This window comes from Penicillium chrysogenum (genome assembly GCF_028827035.1).
Source record: "Penicillium chrysogenum strain IBT 35668 chromosome Unknown utg000001l_segment0_segment0, whole genome shotgun sequence".
NCBI lineage: Eukaryota > Fungi > Ascomycota > Eurotiomycetes > Eurotiales > Aspergillaceae > Penicillium > Penicillium chrysogenum.
Window position 1 is genome coordinate 8555627 of NW_026622749.1, and position 17505 is coordinate 8573131.

The 17505-nt window shown below is 48.4% G+C and overlaps 6 protein-coding genes across 6 annotated transcripts; 3 read left to right on the forward strand and 3 right to left on the reverse strand.

Moving 5' to 3' along the window:
* Positions 1 to 337: 337 nt before the first annotated feature.
* N7489_003369 (uncharacterized protein) lies at positions 338 to 2227 on the reverse strand (the record flags this gene model as incomplete). The annotated part of the gene is made up of 4 exons (XM_056709124.1): positions 338 to 1269; positions 1326 to 1668; positions 1727 to 1997; positions 2055 to 2227. 4 exons carry the CDS (start codon positions 2225 to 2227, stop codon positions 338 to 340), a joined length of 1719 nt encoding a protein of 572 aa, XP_056573426.1.
* A 1224-nt stretch (positions 2228 to 3451) lies between these two features.
* Positions 3452 to 5434, reverse strand: N7489_003370 (cytochrome P450; the record flags this gene model as incomplete). The annotated part of the gene is made up of 5 exons (XM_056709125.1): positions 3452 to 3876; positions 3930 to 4473; positions 4525 to 4997; positions 5056 to 5235; positions 5290 to 5434. 5 exons carry the CDS (start codon positions 5432 to 5434, stop codon positions 3452 to 3454), a joined length of 1767 nt encoding a protein of 588 aa, XP_056573427.1.
* Positions 5435 to 7655: 2221 nt separating this feature from the next.
* On the forward strand, positions 7656 to 9181 carry N7489_003371 (uncharacterized protein; the record flags this gene model as incomplete). The annotated part of the gene is given in 2 exon segments (XM_056709126.1): positions 7656 to 8199; positions 8211 to 9181. The coding sequence occupies 2 exon segments, from the start codon at positions 7656 to 7658 to the stop codon at positions 9179 to 9181; spliced, it is 1515 nt and encodes a 504-aa protein (XP_056573428.1).
* A 682-nt stretch (positions 9182 to 9863) lies between these two features.
* N7489_003372 (glycosyltransferase) lies at positions 9864 to 12552 on the forward strand (the record flags this gene model as incomplete). Its single annotated transcript, XM_056709127.1, has 5 exons — positions 9864 to 10618; positions 10675 to 10834; positions 11252 to 11601; positions 11666 to 12264; positions 12326 to 12552. 5 exons carry the CDS (start codon positions 9864 to 9866, stop codon positions 12550 to 12552), a joined length of 2091 nt encoding a protein of 696 aa, XP_056573429.1.
* Positions 12553 to 14223: 1671 nt separating this feature from the next.
* On the reverse strand, positions 14224 to 15160 carry N7489_003373 (uncharacterized protein; the record flags this gene model as incomplete). Its single annotated transcript, XM_056709128.1, has 3 exons — positions 14224 to 14789; positions 14839 to 14910; positions 14968 to 15160. 3 exons carry the CDS (start codon positions 15158 to 15160, stop codon positions 14224 to 14226), a joined length of 831 nt encoding a protein of 276 aa, XP_056573430.1.
* Positions 15161 to 15884: 724 nt separating this feature from the next.
* Positions 15885 to 16622, forward strand: N7489_003374 (uncharacterized protein; the record flags this gene model as incomplete). The annotated part of the gene is made up of 3 exons (XM_056709129.1): positions 15885 to 16017; positions 16071 to 16459; positions 16509 to 16622. 3 exons carry the CDS (start codon positions 15885 to 15887, stop codon positions 16620 to 16622), a joined length of 636 nt encoding a protein of 211 aa, XP_056573431.1.
* Positions 16623 to 17505: the final 883 nt, after the last annotated feature.

Consider the following 17505-nt stretch of genomic DNA (forward strand, 5'->3'; position numbering starts at 1 on the left):
GCTATGGTGTATGGATATTGAAGGGTCATGCTTCTTTGTCAGTTTTGTTACAATACAAAAGTCTTCACTTGCTTTATTATCTAGGGGACATCGTCAAGTAGCGCAGGGATATTATTGCTCTAAGCTGATATATTATTACTTTTCATTCTGTCAATAGAGTTGACCCTGCAACACTTCACTCCTTGGACGTATTCCATCTTCTCTTTGCCCAGTGGTCTTAGTCCTGCTCTGCATCGACTTTACACCAATCGCCTTGGTCACCAGGTTGAGGAAAGATATCTCTTTTCTGAACCAGTCTACGTATATCCTCCCACGCCCTTGCTATTTAGCCGCCCATCTAGAAAAGCACCTTGGAAAGATCCTTGTTAGACTGGACTTTGATGTTCCTCATCATAAGCACCCAGGCAATAGAAAGTCCCATCACCGCCGTACCGGCAATCATCATGTTTCGCTGGCTGAATGCATACGCATTCTGGATAGCAGTGCGAGCAGGCGAACCAACCGGATAACTGAGCTGTGCGTCCAAGGACTCATATATCGTCTCCCACTGGTCCTTCAACTCAGCAGGCAGATTCTCGCGTAGCTTGCCAGGAAGTGTGTTGGTCCAGATAGCGCCGGAAACACTACTGCCGACCGCGCCACCGATGTTTCCAAACGTGCTGAGAAGTGCCAGCATGGCGGCATAGTCTTCGTGTGACGCCGCGGCAAGAACAGCAACCTGCTCGATCAGAATAAATGTCCCGCCACCGACTGCGAGGAAGATTTGGCACATGCACATATATCCTACGTTGTGACCCGGTTGGCGGAAGTAGATCATCAGACCGCTTGCCAGGAGGTAAAGAGGCAGAGCGGCGCAGAGGAGCCACTTGAAGCGGCCGGTGTGTCGGATAAGAAAACCACATCCAATGAGCCACACTGGGTCCATGAAATCAAATATGGCACTGATATAACCGGCCTGCGTCAGGCTTGTGTTGTAGACGACTTGGAGGTAGGAGGTGAAGTAGCTGGCCCAGCAATAGTAAGAGACTTGATAAGTAATATCGAGCAGACAAGCGCCAATGACAGTGCGGTCGGTGATTAGGTAGAATGGGATGAAAGGCTTCGGAGCCACCCATCGCTCGTAGCAGACGAACGCCACGAGAACACAGAATCCCACCACCATCATAGCAATGATCTTAGGCGACTGCCATTGGCCTTCGGTATTGCCAGCGATATTGAAAGATGTCAGGAAAAGAATCGTGCCGCCTATCATCAAGAAGATTCCGAGGACTGCGCACAAACAGGGGTTAGGAGAGATATAAGAAAGGTCTGAAAGATTAACCAACCATCGAATTCCACGGCGTAGTACCAAATGCTTCCTATCCAGGATCGTGCTGTCCTCTCCTTGAATTGCAATTGACCATTCTTGTCGGCCTTTCGCTTGGCCATTTCCCAGGTTAAAATCAAGGGGAGGGCAGCGATAGGGAGAATGATGCAAATTGTCCCATACGCCCATCGCCAATTGGTTTCGTGGAATTGATTTGACAAAGGAGAGCCAGCAAAGGCTGTGATCATGCTAGGGGACGAGGTGAAAGCATAAGCAAGACCTCGATCACGAAGTGATGAGGTGTCCGAGGTTATCACATCAATGCAGAAAATAGCACCGGTGAATCCAACAGTATAAAATGCCTTGACTAATTAGCGACTTTGACCTCGGCAAGTGAAGGGTATGGATATAGAAACATACCTGTGCAGCACAGTACGTCGCAATATTGTTACAAGCAGCCATCATGATCAGACCCATAATTGCAATCAGAATCATGATCACGAATCCAACAGTTCGATCAAACAGGTTCAGGACTTTGGCGATGGGCATCAAGCATGCAGCACCCATAACGCTGGTTACCACTGTTATCACCGTGAGCAGCGAATGCTCGGAAAAGCCACTCGTAATATAAGCGGAGAGGTTTGCGGTGAGACTGCTGTTGAGATTGTTGACGAAATACACCAGCCACATACTATATTCGCATTAAATCGGACATCCCAGAAAAGAGTCTTCGAGCAAGTTCTCTCACCTAGTATAAGCAATGATTAGATGCTTGCGAGACCACGTAGTTGTGACTGCGTCGGCAACCTGAACACCATCTTGCTGAATCTTGTCATCTGGAATCTCTGATTCCTCTGTATTCAATGGCTGCGGGCGCTCCGTAGTGGCCCCTTTGATGGCGTCCATGTTCTCCGTGTACATGGAGGCTGGAAGCGTCAGGTAGGTTGATAAAGCCTACAAGATCGATATAAGCCAGAATGAATGGTTGGAGGGGCGCAGATCTTCTTTAAACTCTCTCTCTCGGGTATGTATCAAAATTTAGACCTTTTCCGGTCGTGTAAGCGAGGGTGGAGTCCTCTAATATAACTAATGCTTAACCCCTGCGGCAGTACTCCATATACAGAAAATTCTCCCGAGGGAGTTGCCGACCTCGGGTCTCAGATAGCTCCTTAGTAAAATATCCATGGATTAGGGTGGGGTTTAGCTGCAAGGTGTCCATCCGAGTGGCGTGATCAGATAAATTTATGATCAGATAAACTGTATGATCAGATAACTTTTATGATCTAAATCTTACGATCTGATAAATATATTCCCTAACATCAGATAAATTCTAATAGAAAGTTTGGCTCCCGCGGGTTCCGTTGGGGGAAAGCTTGGCTACACGCACAAGCTTTCTAGGCATGGATTAGAACTTATGCGGTAGGTCTGATTCATGCTTAACCCTATCCATCAAGCATCTTACGGCCCTGACCTATTTAAACTGGGCTTCTCTTGTTCCAGAGGCCAAGGACGTGATAAAGTTACTATTATCTCCGTTAGGGACCTTTGTCTTGTAATTTGGAAAAGCCTGGGGATTTTACTTCTTTGGCTTTGACACAATATTATCGGAGCGTGGTCAAGGCAGCAATATATCTATTATCTATTATCTCCCTATTGGATAGCGCTAGAGCAAGTTGGGGCCCGTAAAAAAAATGTTTCACTAGGGAACCTCCGGTTCGCTTTCCCACTTTAATGGTTGGGAGAGAGATTTGATTCTCCACAGTCTGGCCCAAGCCACAAAAGCCAAAAAGTTGGGAAATCAAGAGTTCAACACGCGGATAAGGCGGCCACATCGTAAAAGGGACGGTGGAGAACCCGAAAAATCCGGCGTATAGACACATATGCTGAACCACATGATCTGGAAATAATGGCCGAGTGTACTCCGTACGTGTTATATTCCTCAGTTTAAACTAGTATTATGACAAAGACCATCAAAAAGTCACCCGAAGGAGACAGAAGTGGACTACGAAGCACCTCATATACAAGCGCGAGAGCACGCAGCCTTGTGATTCTGATAGAACAACATAGCGTTCAATTCAAGGTGCAAGGACATGGACAATTTGTGAAAAGTCAATATTGAGACGAAAACAAGTGCGTATCTCCAGATCAATTCCGAACAGGGGTCAAAGCAACCTTTGTTCCGTTAGCGTTCGACAGTGTCAACCCAAAATCCTCCGTCCAGGGATTCGGATCCCGATTTTCGATCGACTCGAACTGTTGCATAATCCTAGCAATAGTGTATCCAGCCTCCGTCAATGCGAACTGTTGCCCTATGCAGATCCGAGGACCTCCATTGAAAGGGAGGTACGCCCAACCTGGCCTGAGCTTTTCCCATCTTTCAGGGCGGAATTCATCCGGATCCGGTCCATAGACTTCATTTTCGCGGTGCATCGTGTACACGGTGTAGATAACCTCGTGACCCTTGGGCACGTGGACAGGGGACTTTCCATCCGGCCCCCCGCCGACGGGAAGATATGTGTCTCTGTTGGCCTCGCGCAGGTTAAAAGGTGCGATTGGGTACATGCGCAGAGCTATAGTTTATTTAGCAGACTGCGTAGTCAGAGATGGTGGTAGAGTTGCTTACTCTCATTCAGAACCCAGGTCAAGTAAGTCATTGATTTGAGATCGTCGAATGATGGCTTTCGTCCATCTAAAGTGAGCACTTCTTTCCGAAGTTTGTTCCACACATCAGGATGTCTGGCCAAGGTGAAGAACACAATGGTTAGTAGGTTGGCAGTGGTATCGCGACCAGCAAACATAATACTCAGTATCTGGTCTGTTATGTTGGTCTTGTCGAGTGTTTGCTTCGACAGCTCGTAAGAGAACACATATCGACTTTCAGTCAACCGCTTGATGTCCTGATCAACTTCTCGTCCGCTGTTGGCTGCGACACGATAGTCGATAGTCTTTTGTACAAACCTTTCGACGTAGGCGCGGGTATCTCGAATGGCTTTTTCATATTCCTTCCTGCGGTAGAATCTCCCAAAAAATCCAAGTCGGAACCGCATGGAAGAGACATATTGGGCTATGTCAAAGGCTTTCGCAAAATCACCTCCCGCAGAAGATCCTTCTGCGCGCAGCGAATGAGCGGACTCTCCGAACAGAAATTCGGTCGCGGTGTCGAGAGTCTGCTTTTAGTCAGTCTTATACTTCGGGGGGTATCTAGACTGACAACGTACCCCCTTGAGAAACAGCGGGCGTAAATCAATGGTTGATCCGTCGCGCGGAATCTGCTCGATAAGCTCGGCCACATGGTTCTCATATAATTCGGTGTCATTAATCCGAGTGCGTGAGAAGTTAGGCCGGAGGAGAGCTCGTGAATGTTCCCACTCGGGGCCGTCTACGCCGAAAATGCCCTTGCCCATGAGTGGACGGAGTGCATCTACTCGAGCTGAACCCACCCCGAAGTCTTTGAATTTCAACGCGAGGGCTGTTTGAATGTTCTGTGGGTCGACGGTGAAAATGATATTTCGATTGGCGATCTTCGCTCTGAATGTCGTGCCGTAGGTTTGATGCCAACTGCGAAGAAGTTCCAGAAACCTGTGCTCGGGGCCGGCTTTGGCTAGTTCAATGCCCATGCCTATGCCGAACAAGCCGTGGGATACAAAGTGCGCTGGAGGTAGGCATCCATTCTCACGAGCGTACTTCCATCCTAAATGGGGGTTTAGGCTGACTGTTTGGTTCACTGCCAACGGGGAAGAGTTACACACTTTGAAAGGTTCGTACGATTTTCGCCAACGACCAAGTAATGACCACAGCCCCAGCTACGAGGCCATAAAAGGGAACCTGCAAGAGGTCAAAAGACACTGGTGCCATAGCTACAGTCGCTTGTAGTAAATAAGAAACCTTGAGATTCTCAGCATAGCGGGCCGGCTGTATCGATATTTGTACTAGAGCTGTGTGTGTACATCAGCTGGCACCCAGTATGAAGGGCCACGACTTACAACCCGTTTTCGTCCTTAGCCAGCGGGGTAAATCTGTTGATCGGCCATCGGTTGGACTTTTCACATATGCTAAATCGTAGCACCCGCAGATTGGCCATAGCTGAGCGAGCTCATTGGGCTCTTGGCTCCGGAGCTTTAGTTCCATTTGGATATAGAGCGAAGCACAACAGTCTGCCAAGGGACATGACTCGAGCTTGAATGGTATGGTCTCGCGTGAATGTTGAAGATGACTCTATCCGTCAAAAAAAGTGGGACTATGTAGCTCTACAATAGGCTAGATGCGCAAGGCTGTCAAGGCGGGCGGGCCGCTTGGTGTTTTATTCCGTCTATCTGCAGGGATTCCCAAGATTGTTCCACATCCCACTTGCATTACTCAGTAGATATTGCTCAATGCTTATTGGCTTCAATACCTGACCTCCGAGACATGCGGAGGGATTTGCAGCAGACATGCGATTCGAAAAGTGGAGATATGTGGTGGACACCTTTTGCGTGAGGGGAGATTTAATCTATGTTCGTTAGCCTATATAAAGCGAGCAAGGATGGCATTTTACGATGCGAAGATGAAGCTTGTGGGCTGTGATGCGTCGACACATGAGAATCTGAAAGAATCAAGGATAAACGAGTGATTCCCATAATCAATTTGCTGATCATGGTGGGTGCATCAAGAGTAGTGAATAAAAACTGCGAGGTTAGTGTGCTGTCCAAACGCTGCACGATATCACATATCACAACGAGACCCAGAATGCAAAGTAGACTATCCAGCCACTACTGCTGGTACCTCTGCTCCGTCACAATCCACTATTTTCGGGAGTTGGTTGGTTTCATTGTAATGCTTTGCAGCGGGGTAGGAATGATACTAAAAGGGTCTAGATGCCAATCCATCCTTTTGCCGAGTTTCGCGATCAGCCTGTGCTAATCTTCACCCGGAGAATTTGAGACGAAACTGACTATCCCGTTGCCAAGCTTTTAGTGTCTTTTCCGGCCTAATTGTCGTTTATCTGTCGTTTTTCAGGAAAACCCAGTGGACAGACCGGACTTGATGTATAATCCCCGTGGTGCAGTGTGAACTGTTATGCCATGCATATCATTAAAAATATATCCGGATGGGACCTTTGAAGGCCCTGGGCTAGATAAATCATCTCTTTTGTCATGGCCTCATGGCCTCTTCTTATCATAAAATATCCATGGTGTGTTGTACGTACTGGCTTTGGTGCTCCGGCGTCGATCAATACTTACATGTACATATGCACTTTCCCCTCGTTTCACATGCCTGTGTCCTTGACCCTTCGGATCCACCACGTGTACATGTCATGAATCAAAACCTGAAGTCCAGCACTCAGATAGTATGTCCTCACGTTCGTGCATTGACACCCAGAGGGCCACACTACAGGTGACCCGCCAATAGTAACGTCAAGCGACATGAGTCCTTCCATAAAAATGCCGATTTGTCGGTCCCAGATCCTGTCCGGTATCAAAAACCGTGCGCCGTCTAATGTCATCACACTCTTGAGGCGCCTGATAGACCGCCCGACATGCTTCGTGCCATTAGACCAGGACCTCGGCCCTGATTTCAGACTCAACTAAACCGCTTCAAGGACCCAGTGGATGTCCTCAGGGTACCCCCTTCACTGGGCAACAGAAGACATATGATTGAATATGAATCTGGAGCTGAAGAAACGTCGAAAAATTGGTAAGTACTTAATAGGAACCACGATATGCAATGGGACCTAGAGTGTTGATGAAGGAAGGAGAAATGAGAAATGAAAAAGGCGGGTATTCATGCCCTGGGAGTGACTTAGGTCGACGGCAGGTATTTCTAAATCAGGATTATAGCGTGGAATTGAGATTGTAAACCAGTTCAACCATTATCCAGGACATAGTTGTAGAGGATGTAGTTGACATGGCCATATAGGACGTCATTTAGTTCCCGTGACGAGAAAATTCACCGTCTTTGTGCAGGTAAAAATATCCGCTTCTTTGTTCAAACTGTGTTCATACTATCCCCGAGTTGCGTTTCTTTGATTCGCTTTTTGTATTTCTTTCACAGTTTACAGAGTCGAATACACGGTGGCCGGCTTCCCTCCGGGTGCCCTTGTAGTCCTTTATCTTAATATGAAGGGTCCAGGGGAACAAACGGGTCAATCGTCCCAACAACGCAGGCAAAGATGGGATGAAGCGACAATTGCCCATTCTGCTTTTAATCAGTACAAACTTTCAATCCCTCATCTTCATCCTCTTTCATCCTCATCCTCTTTCATCCTCATTACCTTTGATCCTCGTCATATCTCATCCTTGTCGACCACTCCACGGGTTTATCCGTCTTGATTATCCCGCTATCCTTGTCTCTGCTTCGTCCAATCATAACGATGGCACTCGACCACGTCCGCGTTTCTACGCGGCACACGCTTAACTGCGCCAATGAGGCAACAATCGCTGCACTCGAGTCCCCTTTTAGCCTAGGGCCGATGGACCATACCGTACCCGCCACGTTGACTATCGAAGCCATCCTCGTCTACAGAAAGCCGACAAATCTTCCAGACGACAACTTCCTTCCGGTTAAACGCTTGAACTTGGCTGTATCTCACCTCCTAGACTATTACCCGCATTTAACTGGTCGTCTGCAGCAGAATGCAGTGAGCCTAGCTCCAGAGATTGGCAGCCTGGGCGCTGGCGCTGAGCTTTGGGAGGCACAGTGCCCCAGAAGGCTCGTGAGTATCGCGGAGTCTGCTCTCTCAGCCCGTATCTTGGTTATCCGTCTGCCAGATTCTGGGAATGCACTTCTTCCAATTTTCCATTCGACAATGGGAGCTGTCTCCCATAATCCTATCTTCGCAATTCAACACACTCGATTTGGCTGTGGAGGGGTCGCACTGGGCATTCGGGTTCATCATCAGGTCTGCGATGCCAATGGTTTTATGCAGCTCGTGCGCGATCTCGCCGAGATTTACAAGCAATTGCGCGATTCTTCTCCGCCAACCCTCATCTCTCCCCCGAAATCTACTCACACTTTCGAGGAACGAACAGTCCATCGGCAAGCCAGAAGGAGAAAGCCCTTGCATTCAACCCCCCGGACTTTTGCCTGGATGAAAGCGTCACGGCCATGTCCGAGGTCTCAGCCCCTCCATCTGTCTACACTTGTCCTTTGCGCTTCCAAGGCGAGGATCTGGTCACACTCAGAAATGCTGCAACAGCCCCAATCACCCAGGGACAGACCAGGTTCACCAGATTCGAGCTCATCTCAGCCTATCTCTACCAACGAATTTATCAAGCCAGAGTTCAGGTTCTGCGTGACAAGGGAGCCACACTAGACCTCGACGCACTACAGCCACTTCGTGGTTTCTGGACGACCATGGATATGCGTGGTTCCACACGTCTGAAGCTCCCTGCACGTTACTTTCCAAATGCTGTCCACTGCCCCTCGACTTCCGCATCGCATGAATTACTCGAAAGGGGCGCACTCTGGCAGGTTGCACGGGTTATCCATGATGCAATCCACTCGGTTGATATGAACGAAGTCAAGCAACAGTTCGAATGGGTTGCCGCACAGCCCAACAAAAGCCACGTCAGGTACAAGGTGATGATTCCAGATGGTTGCCTCGTCGCTACCCAGTGGAGTAGGGGTAAGACCTACGTTGGGGTTGACTTTGACATCGCTGCCAATGGCAAACGCATTGCCCCTTCTCTCGTGTCCCCAGCTTTCAGTGAAGGGTACCGCGTTGACGGCTTGGCAATTATCATGTCCACCGAGGAAGAGTTGCCTCGACGCCAGCGTAACAGACGTTCTTTGGATCAAGACAATCTTCCGTGTGCGGTCGATGTGAATTTGACTCTGGATAGATCGGTCTGGGATGTTCTCAACAATGACCCCGACTTTTTGGCGCTCCATTCCTAATTTGGGATTCCCCACTGGCCCGGATTTGACGCGAGTGCCCCAAGTCATGGTAATGATTTTGAGAAGGGCCGATTTTGGGGTATTTCTGGAGCTGCAATTGTATGGAAGAAGTTATTTCTGGTAAAAAAAAAAAAAGGAAAAAAGGGAAAAAGGAAAAAGAAAAGATGGGAAAAGAGAAAACGATGAAAAACATGAGGAAAAGCCCATTAAGCCAAGACACAAACCTGTACTTTACGAAGAATGAATATGAATTGTTAGTGTAGATAGTAACTTCAGTCCTCCATCTCAGTAGTTGGTTCTATGACCTGGTAGTGTATTTCTTCACCTTGACTGTATATTGGTACCCCTGGGAATGTCGTCATATGTCTCTGATGCTACCTGTGACTGGCTCAGGGTATTAATCATGTGACTTCCCCAGATCCACCCAGGCCCAGAACCGTCATAGCTACCATGGTCTTCAGTTGTTTTGGGACCACAACTCCTTTTGATATACTCCTTTCCTTTTTGAAAACGTTGGATGCTTCACTGGTTTTCGGACATATCTTACTCACATTTAGTCGTTTGGCGGCTATTCTACCTCGGCAAGATTCTGTTACCCCCCGCGTGTGATGTCATCGGGCTGCAGCGATGGAAGAACCACCGCGCCGGCCTTCTACGCTTGAACGCAACCAATTTACTCAGGATGGGACACGCGTACAAGGTGGGAAAAACTCTATATCTCTGGCTCATTAGCAAGAATAGCGTGCTAAATTACGAAGATGATGGTCGAATTGAGATCGATCTGGACTCCAAAGTGGGCAGGGAAGTGTCAAAGTTGATACCATTTCTGCATACCGAACAACATATTCAACCACAGCCAGAGCCGTCAGGCGATTTCGGATGCGATCTTGAGCTCAACATTGTCATCCAAGTCGTCGGCAGTCGAGGCGACGTCCAGCCATTTGTGGCTCTAGGAAACGAGCTTCAGTGCCATGGACACCGCGTACGACTGGCCACACATGGTGTGTTTGAAAGCTTCGTGCGCGACTCCGGTCTAGAGTTTTATCCTATTGGAGGGGACCCCTCGGAGCTGATGGCATACATGGTGAAGAACCCAGGACTGATACCACAGATGAAGTCTGTCAAAGAGGGAGATATTCAACGCAAGCGTGTCATGGTAGGTCAAATACTACAGGGATGCTGGGAGTCCTGTCTTGCGGATGACCCCGTAACCAAGACGCCATTTGTGGCCGATGCTATTATTGCGAACCCTCCGAGCTTCGCCCACATCCACTGCGCGCAGGCGCTTGGCATCCCTCTACATATGATGTTTACCATGCCGTGGACCAGCACAAGGTCCTTCCCTCACCCCTTGGCAAACTTGAAATATTCAAGCACTGAGCCTAAAATGGCTAATTACCTTTCTTACGGGATTGTCGAATGGCTTACATGGCAAGGGTAATAATCAGATATCCTCCTGCGAATCACTGATTCAATCGCTGATCTCATAATAGCCTAGGCGATGTTATCAACGATTGGAGAAAGACCATCGACCTAGAACTTATATCAGCAACCGAAGGTCCGCGTCTAGCGGAAACTTTGAAGATACCTTTCACATATTGCTGGTCGCCTACATTGATGCCTAAACCAGCGGACTGGCCGGCACATCTCAACGTCTGTGGCTTTTTCTTCCGCTCTCCCCCGGGCTTCACGCCACCTCCAGACCTTGACGCATTTCTCCAAAGCGGGCCTCCCCGGTGTACATCGGGTTCGGGAGCATCGTAATTGAGGATCCCCCAGCGATGACTGCCACACTCGTCAATGCAGTCAGGTCTTGGGGTGGCCGAGCAATCATATCCCGTGGCTGGAGTAATCTCGGGGAAGCACAGTCAGACGATCAGATCTTTTATCTTGGAGACTGTCCGCATGAATGGCTATTTCAAAAGGTCGCTGCAGTTGTACATCATGGAGGAGCAGGGACTACAGCATGTGGTTTACGATTCGGAAGGCCGTCTCTCATTGTACCATTTTTTGGGGAGTCCGTAATTCCCTGCATGCCTTCCCAATTTTTCGCTAACTTGTCATAGTCAGCTATTTTGGGGAAACATGGTCGCGTCCCGCGGGATTGGACCAATGCCCATTCCACACCGGTCTTTGAACGCAGATAATCTAGCGGAAGCAATCCGCTTTTGCCTGCACCCTGATACTCTAGCAGCAGCCGGCGACCTTGCTCGTGAAATGAGCCAGGAAGCAGGAGTGTCAGCGGCTGTTGCGTCTTTCCACCGCAACTTACCCGTCGACAAAATGAAATGTCAGTTTCTTGATTCTGAGCCGGCTGTATGGCAGTTGAAGCAAAACGCGAAGCCCCCTATGAATCTGTCTAAAATGGCAGCGGGGATCTTGCTTGAAAATTCTCGCATTGATACGAAGGACCTGAAAGCGTGAGAGCATCTATCAGACCTATCTTATTTGCATATATCTATACTAACACATAGGTTGAACTAGTTACGAGAGTAAATCAATATTCATTCAGACTCGACGATGGGATCCTGTCACGGGCGGCACATCGTCTTTACTAGGCATGTACAAGGACATCCTCACAGCATCGAGCGACGTCGTCATTCGCCCCTACAAAGAGTTTAGTCGCGCCCGTCAACAGAGCGAGCCAGAACTTGTAGTCATCGAGTCTACAAATCCCCAATCCGATCGAAGTCCATCTGGAAGCATCTCAGGTACTTCCGGAACCAACCAAACGGATGAAGACTGGAGAGTTACGGGGAAGGCTGTCGGCGGATCCGCCAAAAGCGTGGGCAGGATCATAGCCTACTACTACAAGGGCGTTCTGGTAGACATACCTGGAGCAGTGAATGAAGGTCTGAGAGCCGTTCCCAGGCTCTACGGCGAGGAGGTAAAAGACTACAACAACATCAGAGACTTCAAGTCTGGAGTTGCCGCGGCTTCAGATAACTTTGCCCATGGTTTCTCGCATGGTCTTACTGATATCTTCCGGCAGCCTTACGAGGGTGGCCAGAAAGATGGAATTCGGGGCGCAATCAAAGGATTCGTCAAAGGACCTATTGGCATGGGGACGAAAGCTGCATCGGGTTTGTCACGGCACTGTATCCTCACGCGACTAGCGGGATTATGCTAATGGATCATCTTCAGGTGCTTTGGGTCTAGTAGCCTATCCGGGACAGGGCTTAGCCAAAAGCTTACATTCGGCTATCCATTCCAAGACTCGGAAGCAAATTTTCAAAGCACGATTGACAGAGTCTGAATACTTGGCTAGACAATCAGCCAAGGCCCAATCGAGCTGCCCCGATGTCATAGAGGCATTTGAAGCTGAACAACGGCAGCCTGGAAATACTGCCAGCTCAACGAATCTGGAATGAGCAAGTTCCAGTGAGGGATATAGCGGACAGCGTTAGCCATATCATGAATTTCAAGAAAATATATCAAAGTCGCACAATTTGCTCCATGTCCAGCGGCGGCTATGTCGGAGCCTCGCCAGTGCAATATTGTACCTAGGTGAGTAGAAGGGCTTTTCTTTCTTCCTCCGCGACTGATTCGTCTTCTCTTTTCCCCTCTCCCAAGAGCCTCGCTCAATACATGGCTGTTTGCTTCTTCGCCAGATGTGTGCGTTGGGACGTAATCATGATCCTACGCCCCTGCCTCATCCAATACCACAACCAACAGACGAGCAGGTGAGCTGGGGATCCAAGAGGAACAAGTCCCGAGGGGGTCAAGAAGGGTGCGGGCCCCTTGATAAAGGCTATTGGCCTGCCGGGAAGCTTGCCGAAGTGGCCTTACGGAGTGACACGGAAATTCAAGCTCTTCCCCCTCAGTGGACGGCAAGAGAAGAGAAGAACTCTGTCTTAAAAAAACGATTGATACCTACTAGTGCGGAGCTCCATAGCTTGGTACTTGATGAAATATCTATACCGACGTGAGCAGCATGCCACCGGGGAGATGCACTACACATATTTTAGCAAGGGAAATTTGCCCTCACAGTTGGTAAGATGGCCGAGTTGGTCCAAGGCGCCAGGTTAAGGTATACCTTAACTCCACAACTAGCAATAGTTTCCTGGTCTCGAAAGGGGCGTGGGTTCGAATCCCACTCTTATCATTCATTAACTTTTTTTTTGCTCATTTATCTTTTGATGAAAGGCTTTTCTTAGTTCAATTTGGTGTTTTGGGTGTTTTGGCGGAAACGGTGTTGAAATTTCTTCAGGGTTGTGCGTTTTGCAGAGGCAAACAAACTATCAAACTACGTAGCATCAAACTCGGATATGAATGAAGTTTTATAGATCCTATATTTTGTCTATGCTACCTCTCTCCTACTAGTATTATCAATTTTTCAATGATACTAGTTATTCTACCCGTCTATATGTTTGATTTTTGTGAATAAGAACCTGGGCATGTTCGTGAATATATGTGGTGTTTATGTCTGTGGATGAACCTTTGTGGCTAATGGATGACGCGCGACGCAGATAAAAGAAGTCATAGAAATCGCTCCTGGACGTGTTGGTCAATCAGAAAGCAAAAGCATGAGTTTTGGGATTTACTTCTAAGGGGATGGCCTTGTGCGCATTGGCGCCATTACCGAAGTTTCGTTTGGCTAAAGCCAATCTCGATGACCAACCACTTTTGGGTGATTTGTAGGAGACTCAAGTTGCAGCTGTGTCTTTGTATATACTATGCCGGTAAAATTGTCCACTTCTTCCGATTCTGGGTGAATTTTACGTCTATGTGCAAGTCTCATTTATTTTTGGTGAACTCCGCGAACTTACTTGCTTCATAGGATTCGCCTTATATTTGGGTGTCAACGTATGGTGAATAAGTATACAAAAGGTATTTCTAGATATGACAGGGGCCGTATTCATGCATGAAGACATAATTCAGATTGTTGACTAACGAGTCATAAACAGAAAGATATCACAATTATAAAACTTCGAAAGCCATATGAACATAAGAGCGTTACATCATTACTAGAGATAACACATCAACAGCCGCACACTTCCCCTTCTGCATCTCGTATCTAAGAGACAAGACCCCAGACTGAATCATCTAATCTTGCGTAGCCCAATCGGAACATCATCGTCGACCTTTTGTTGAGGCGCCTCATTCCAGTCCACATTCCGCGTGGAAGCCTTCTGCCGCAGGAAGCGATACTTCTGCAGGAGCCTTCTATAGAAGAACAGCAATGCAATTCCAAGACCCAATCCAGCCACTGAGCCAACCACAATACCTGCGATAGCCCCGCCTGAAAGACCAGAGCTTTTTTCGGTCGTGGTACCCGTGTCCTTTGCTGTGTCCGACTTTGCAGTAGCAGTAGACCCAGCTGCGGTCGTAGTAGTCACCTCGGTGAACTCGTCCGACGTCACATTGAAGCAAGGCACTTGGTAGGTGAACTTGCTCGCCGCAATGTATGTAACGTCCGCACATGCGTAGTAGGTTTCGTTTTTGTCGGTATCGAAATCCGAGGTGTATTTGATCTGGAAGGTGGCGTTCATTCCCTCTTCCACGTCGATAGATGGGTTAGGAACAGAGTAGCATTCGTGTCCTGGGTCGATGTCGGAAAGAGTGGAGCTATCAATGAAGGCCTCGAAGTCATCATTGGTAGTTGGGTCTAGTGGAGGGTTAGTCTGGATATAGGGAAACGATGCCATTTGACTTACTGCTTTTGTGAGAGATCGCTACCTGCACATTCCACGACTCGTCTTGGATTACAAGCGCAAGTTTGCCGTTGACTAGAGTGTCCTGTCAGTGTATGTGCCTTTTTGGGCTACAGAGTCGGCTGTCCTTACTCAGTGGGAAACTTGTTCGATTCACGGGTCCAGTTGATGAGCCGCAAGGGGCGTTGTTGTCATACGCTGCTCGCCAGAGACGATCGGGCGGCCACATAAAGGCAGCTGGGCCCATCTCTGTGCTCGCTTCGTCGCCGTGAGCACATAGTCCTCCAATGGCAGAGAAAGTGAGTAGAGCAATGTAGTTCTTCATAATTATAAATATGGGTATGATGGGAAGAATGTGTTTGTAGTAGGGTCTTCAACGAAAAAGAAAGGGAAAACTGAGACATCGCCGTTTATAAACTTCCTGTCACCCCTACAGAGATGGATATTGGTCGGCTTGAGCCGACTCCAATGCCGAGGGCTTCACAAACTGCCAAGCACATGGCAGCCGGAGTTTCCTGGATGTTATGGCCCGGAATGCTCTCACCGAGGTTGGACCACTATTAGGGACCCATTGAGGTTGAGTCACAAGCCATGAGCCAAGATGAATATTATATTTCGATGGCTTGTTGACAAAGAATTAATTTGCTGAAGCCGGAGGAACCCGCGGATAAAGAGCGTACAGGAAATGGCTCAGGGTCTGGATCAGATTAGATCAATCAGATAAGATGGGTGGGGTCTTCTAGGGCGGTTTTGGCTGCTTCTGTTTGGTTCGCTTCCACATGTTCTCTTGACATCCTCCGGGTCAAACCTTGGAAGGTGAGACATTTCCATAACTGGTAATCTCACCCGAGAAGTTCCCTGGTCGAGTGCTCGTACCACCCTTAGACAATTCTCCTTCCGAAAGGACCATCCAAGACATCGTGTTGTTTTGGGTAACATCCATGGGTGAATAAGTACGCACTGCTCTGCCATCACTTTGGGGTCTGCATCCTCTTTTCCTACAATTCCGAATACCGAATTCGCATCTTATTCTATTCCTTAATACCATCATGCGTCCTGTCAACCTTGCTGCTTTTGCCTGCGCTGTAATCGGTGCCAGCGCATTCGAATTCCCCGACTTTGTCCCTCTGCACAAACGCCAGGAACCCGGAACTCCTGCGTACGAGTGCCACGCTAACTGCGGTATGTCCCGTATCCTCTGATCCTACAAACAATGACCCAAACTGATAGCTCAGGTGGCGTGATTACCGCCGGCCGTAGCGACGGATACTGTGATACCGACGATTTCAAGACCGAGTTGGCCGATTGTTTGAAGTGTGCTGTTGAGTTCGACATCTGGAAGTATTACGGGGGCTCTGTCTCCAAGGCTGCTACTGCGTGTGGATTGGATGCCACCCCGGTCGAAGCGTCTTCCACTACTACGTCTGTTAGTGCTACCACTACATCCGATGCTGCTAGCGCTACGCAGACTGCAGAAGAGAGTATCAATTCCGCTGTGACCACTGATACGGCAGCATCGTCTACTGGTACTACGGTCGTCACAACTTCCGTGAGCCCCCCACATGTTTCTAGTTCTGCTCGCCTATCGTCATTGATCCCTTCGGCAACACCTACTGGAAGCTCGGTTGGTTTCTCTCCTATTTACCACTGGACCTATAGCTAACTTGGAATAGACTGCTAGTACTCCTTCCTCGTCTCCCGTCTATAATGGTGGTTCTACGATTAGCTCGGGTAATGGGCTGGTGTTCAGTGCTTTTGCTGGCTGCCTTATTGCAGCCTTCATGTAAATAGTGGTGTATAGTATCACTTGAGGGGGAGACGAAGGTGCAAGGAAGATCTGTGGGTGGTGCATACTCAATCTCCTCTGTTGACAGGTTCTTTATCTGCCAATTACACGAATCCCATCAAGAAGGTCTTTTCAGACTCTAGCTTGCCATTCTTGTCCTATAACAGTATAGGTCAATTTAGCCACTGATGACCTACTTGAGCCATCCCCGATTAAATGTACGGCCTGACCCTGCAATTAGGAAAACGAGAGACCCAGAATTAGAATAAAATCGTAATATATCACTCAGTCTGATGCAGGTACAACCTACTTGTGTCTTTTCGCTAGACGCACCTGAATATAGGCTCCGTATGCAAGACCTGTCCCATTGAGTTAACCTCTGTGCACCAGGTTTTAACCCACAGCCAAAGCAAATTGCCGTTTGCCTTCAGTGAGTCTGGACTGCCACGACTTCCCTTCGTACTTTCGTCTCTTTTTCGCAGTCTCGGGGAACTTTCCTTCAATTGGTCTCCCATGCTGGGAGTGGTTGCCGAATTCATCCTTGTTGGTGCATGCCAGACCTGATCGGCTGGAGCAATGCCATGTCGCAAGGCAATCATGGCCACCAGTGCCAGTATTTTACTACTAGCAAAATAACGTCCCAGGCAGATTGATGGAGAAACGCCGAATGCCATGAACCCACCATTAAGACAGAAGAGGTGTGCGATATTCTGTTGTGACAGGCAATCCGCCCGATGCCGTGTTTGTCAGGCCTCACATGCTTATAGTTAGTTGACTAGTTGACTAACTAACTTAGCTAGTCTCACACGGATAGAGAATTGAACCTTCTTCTTCTCTCTTCTTCTAGTCCTTGCTGCCAGATCATATTTACCCTCCCAAGGTTC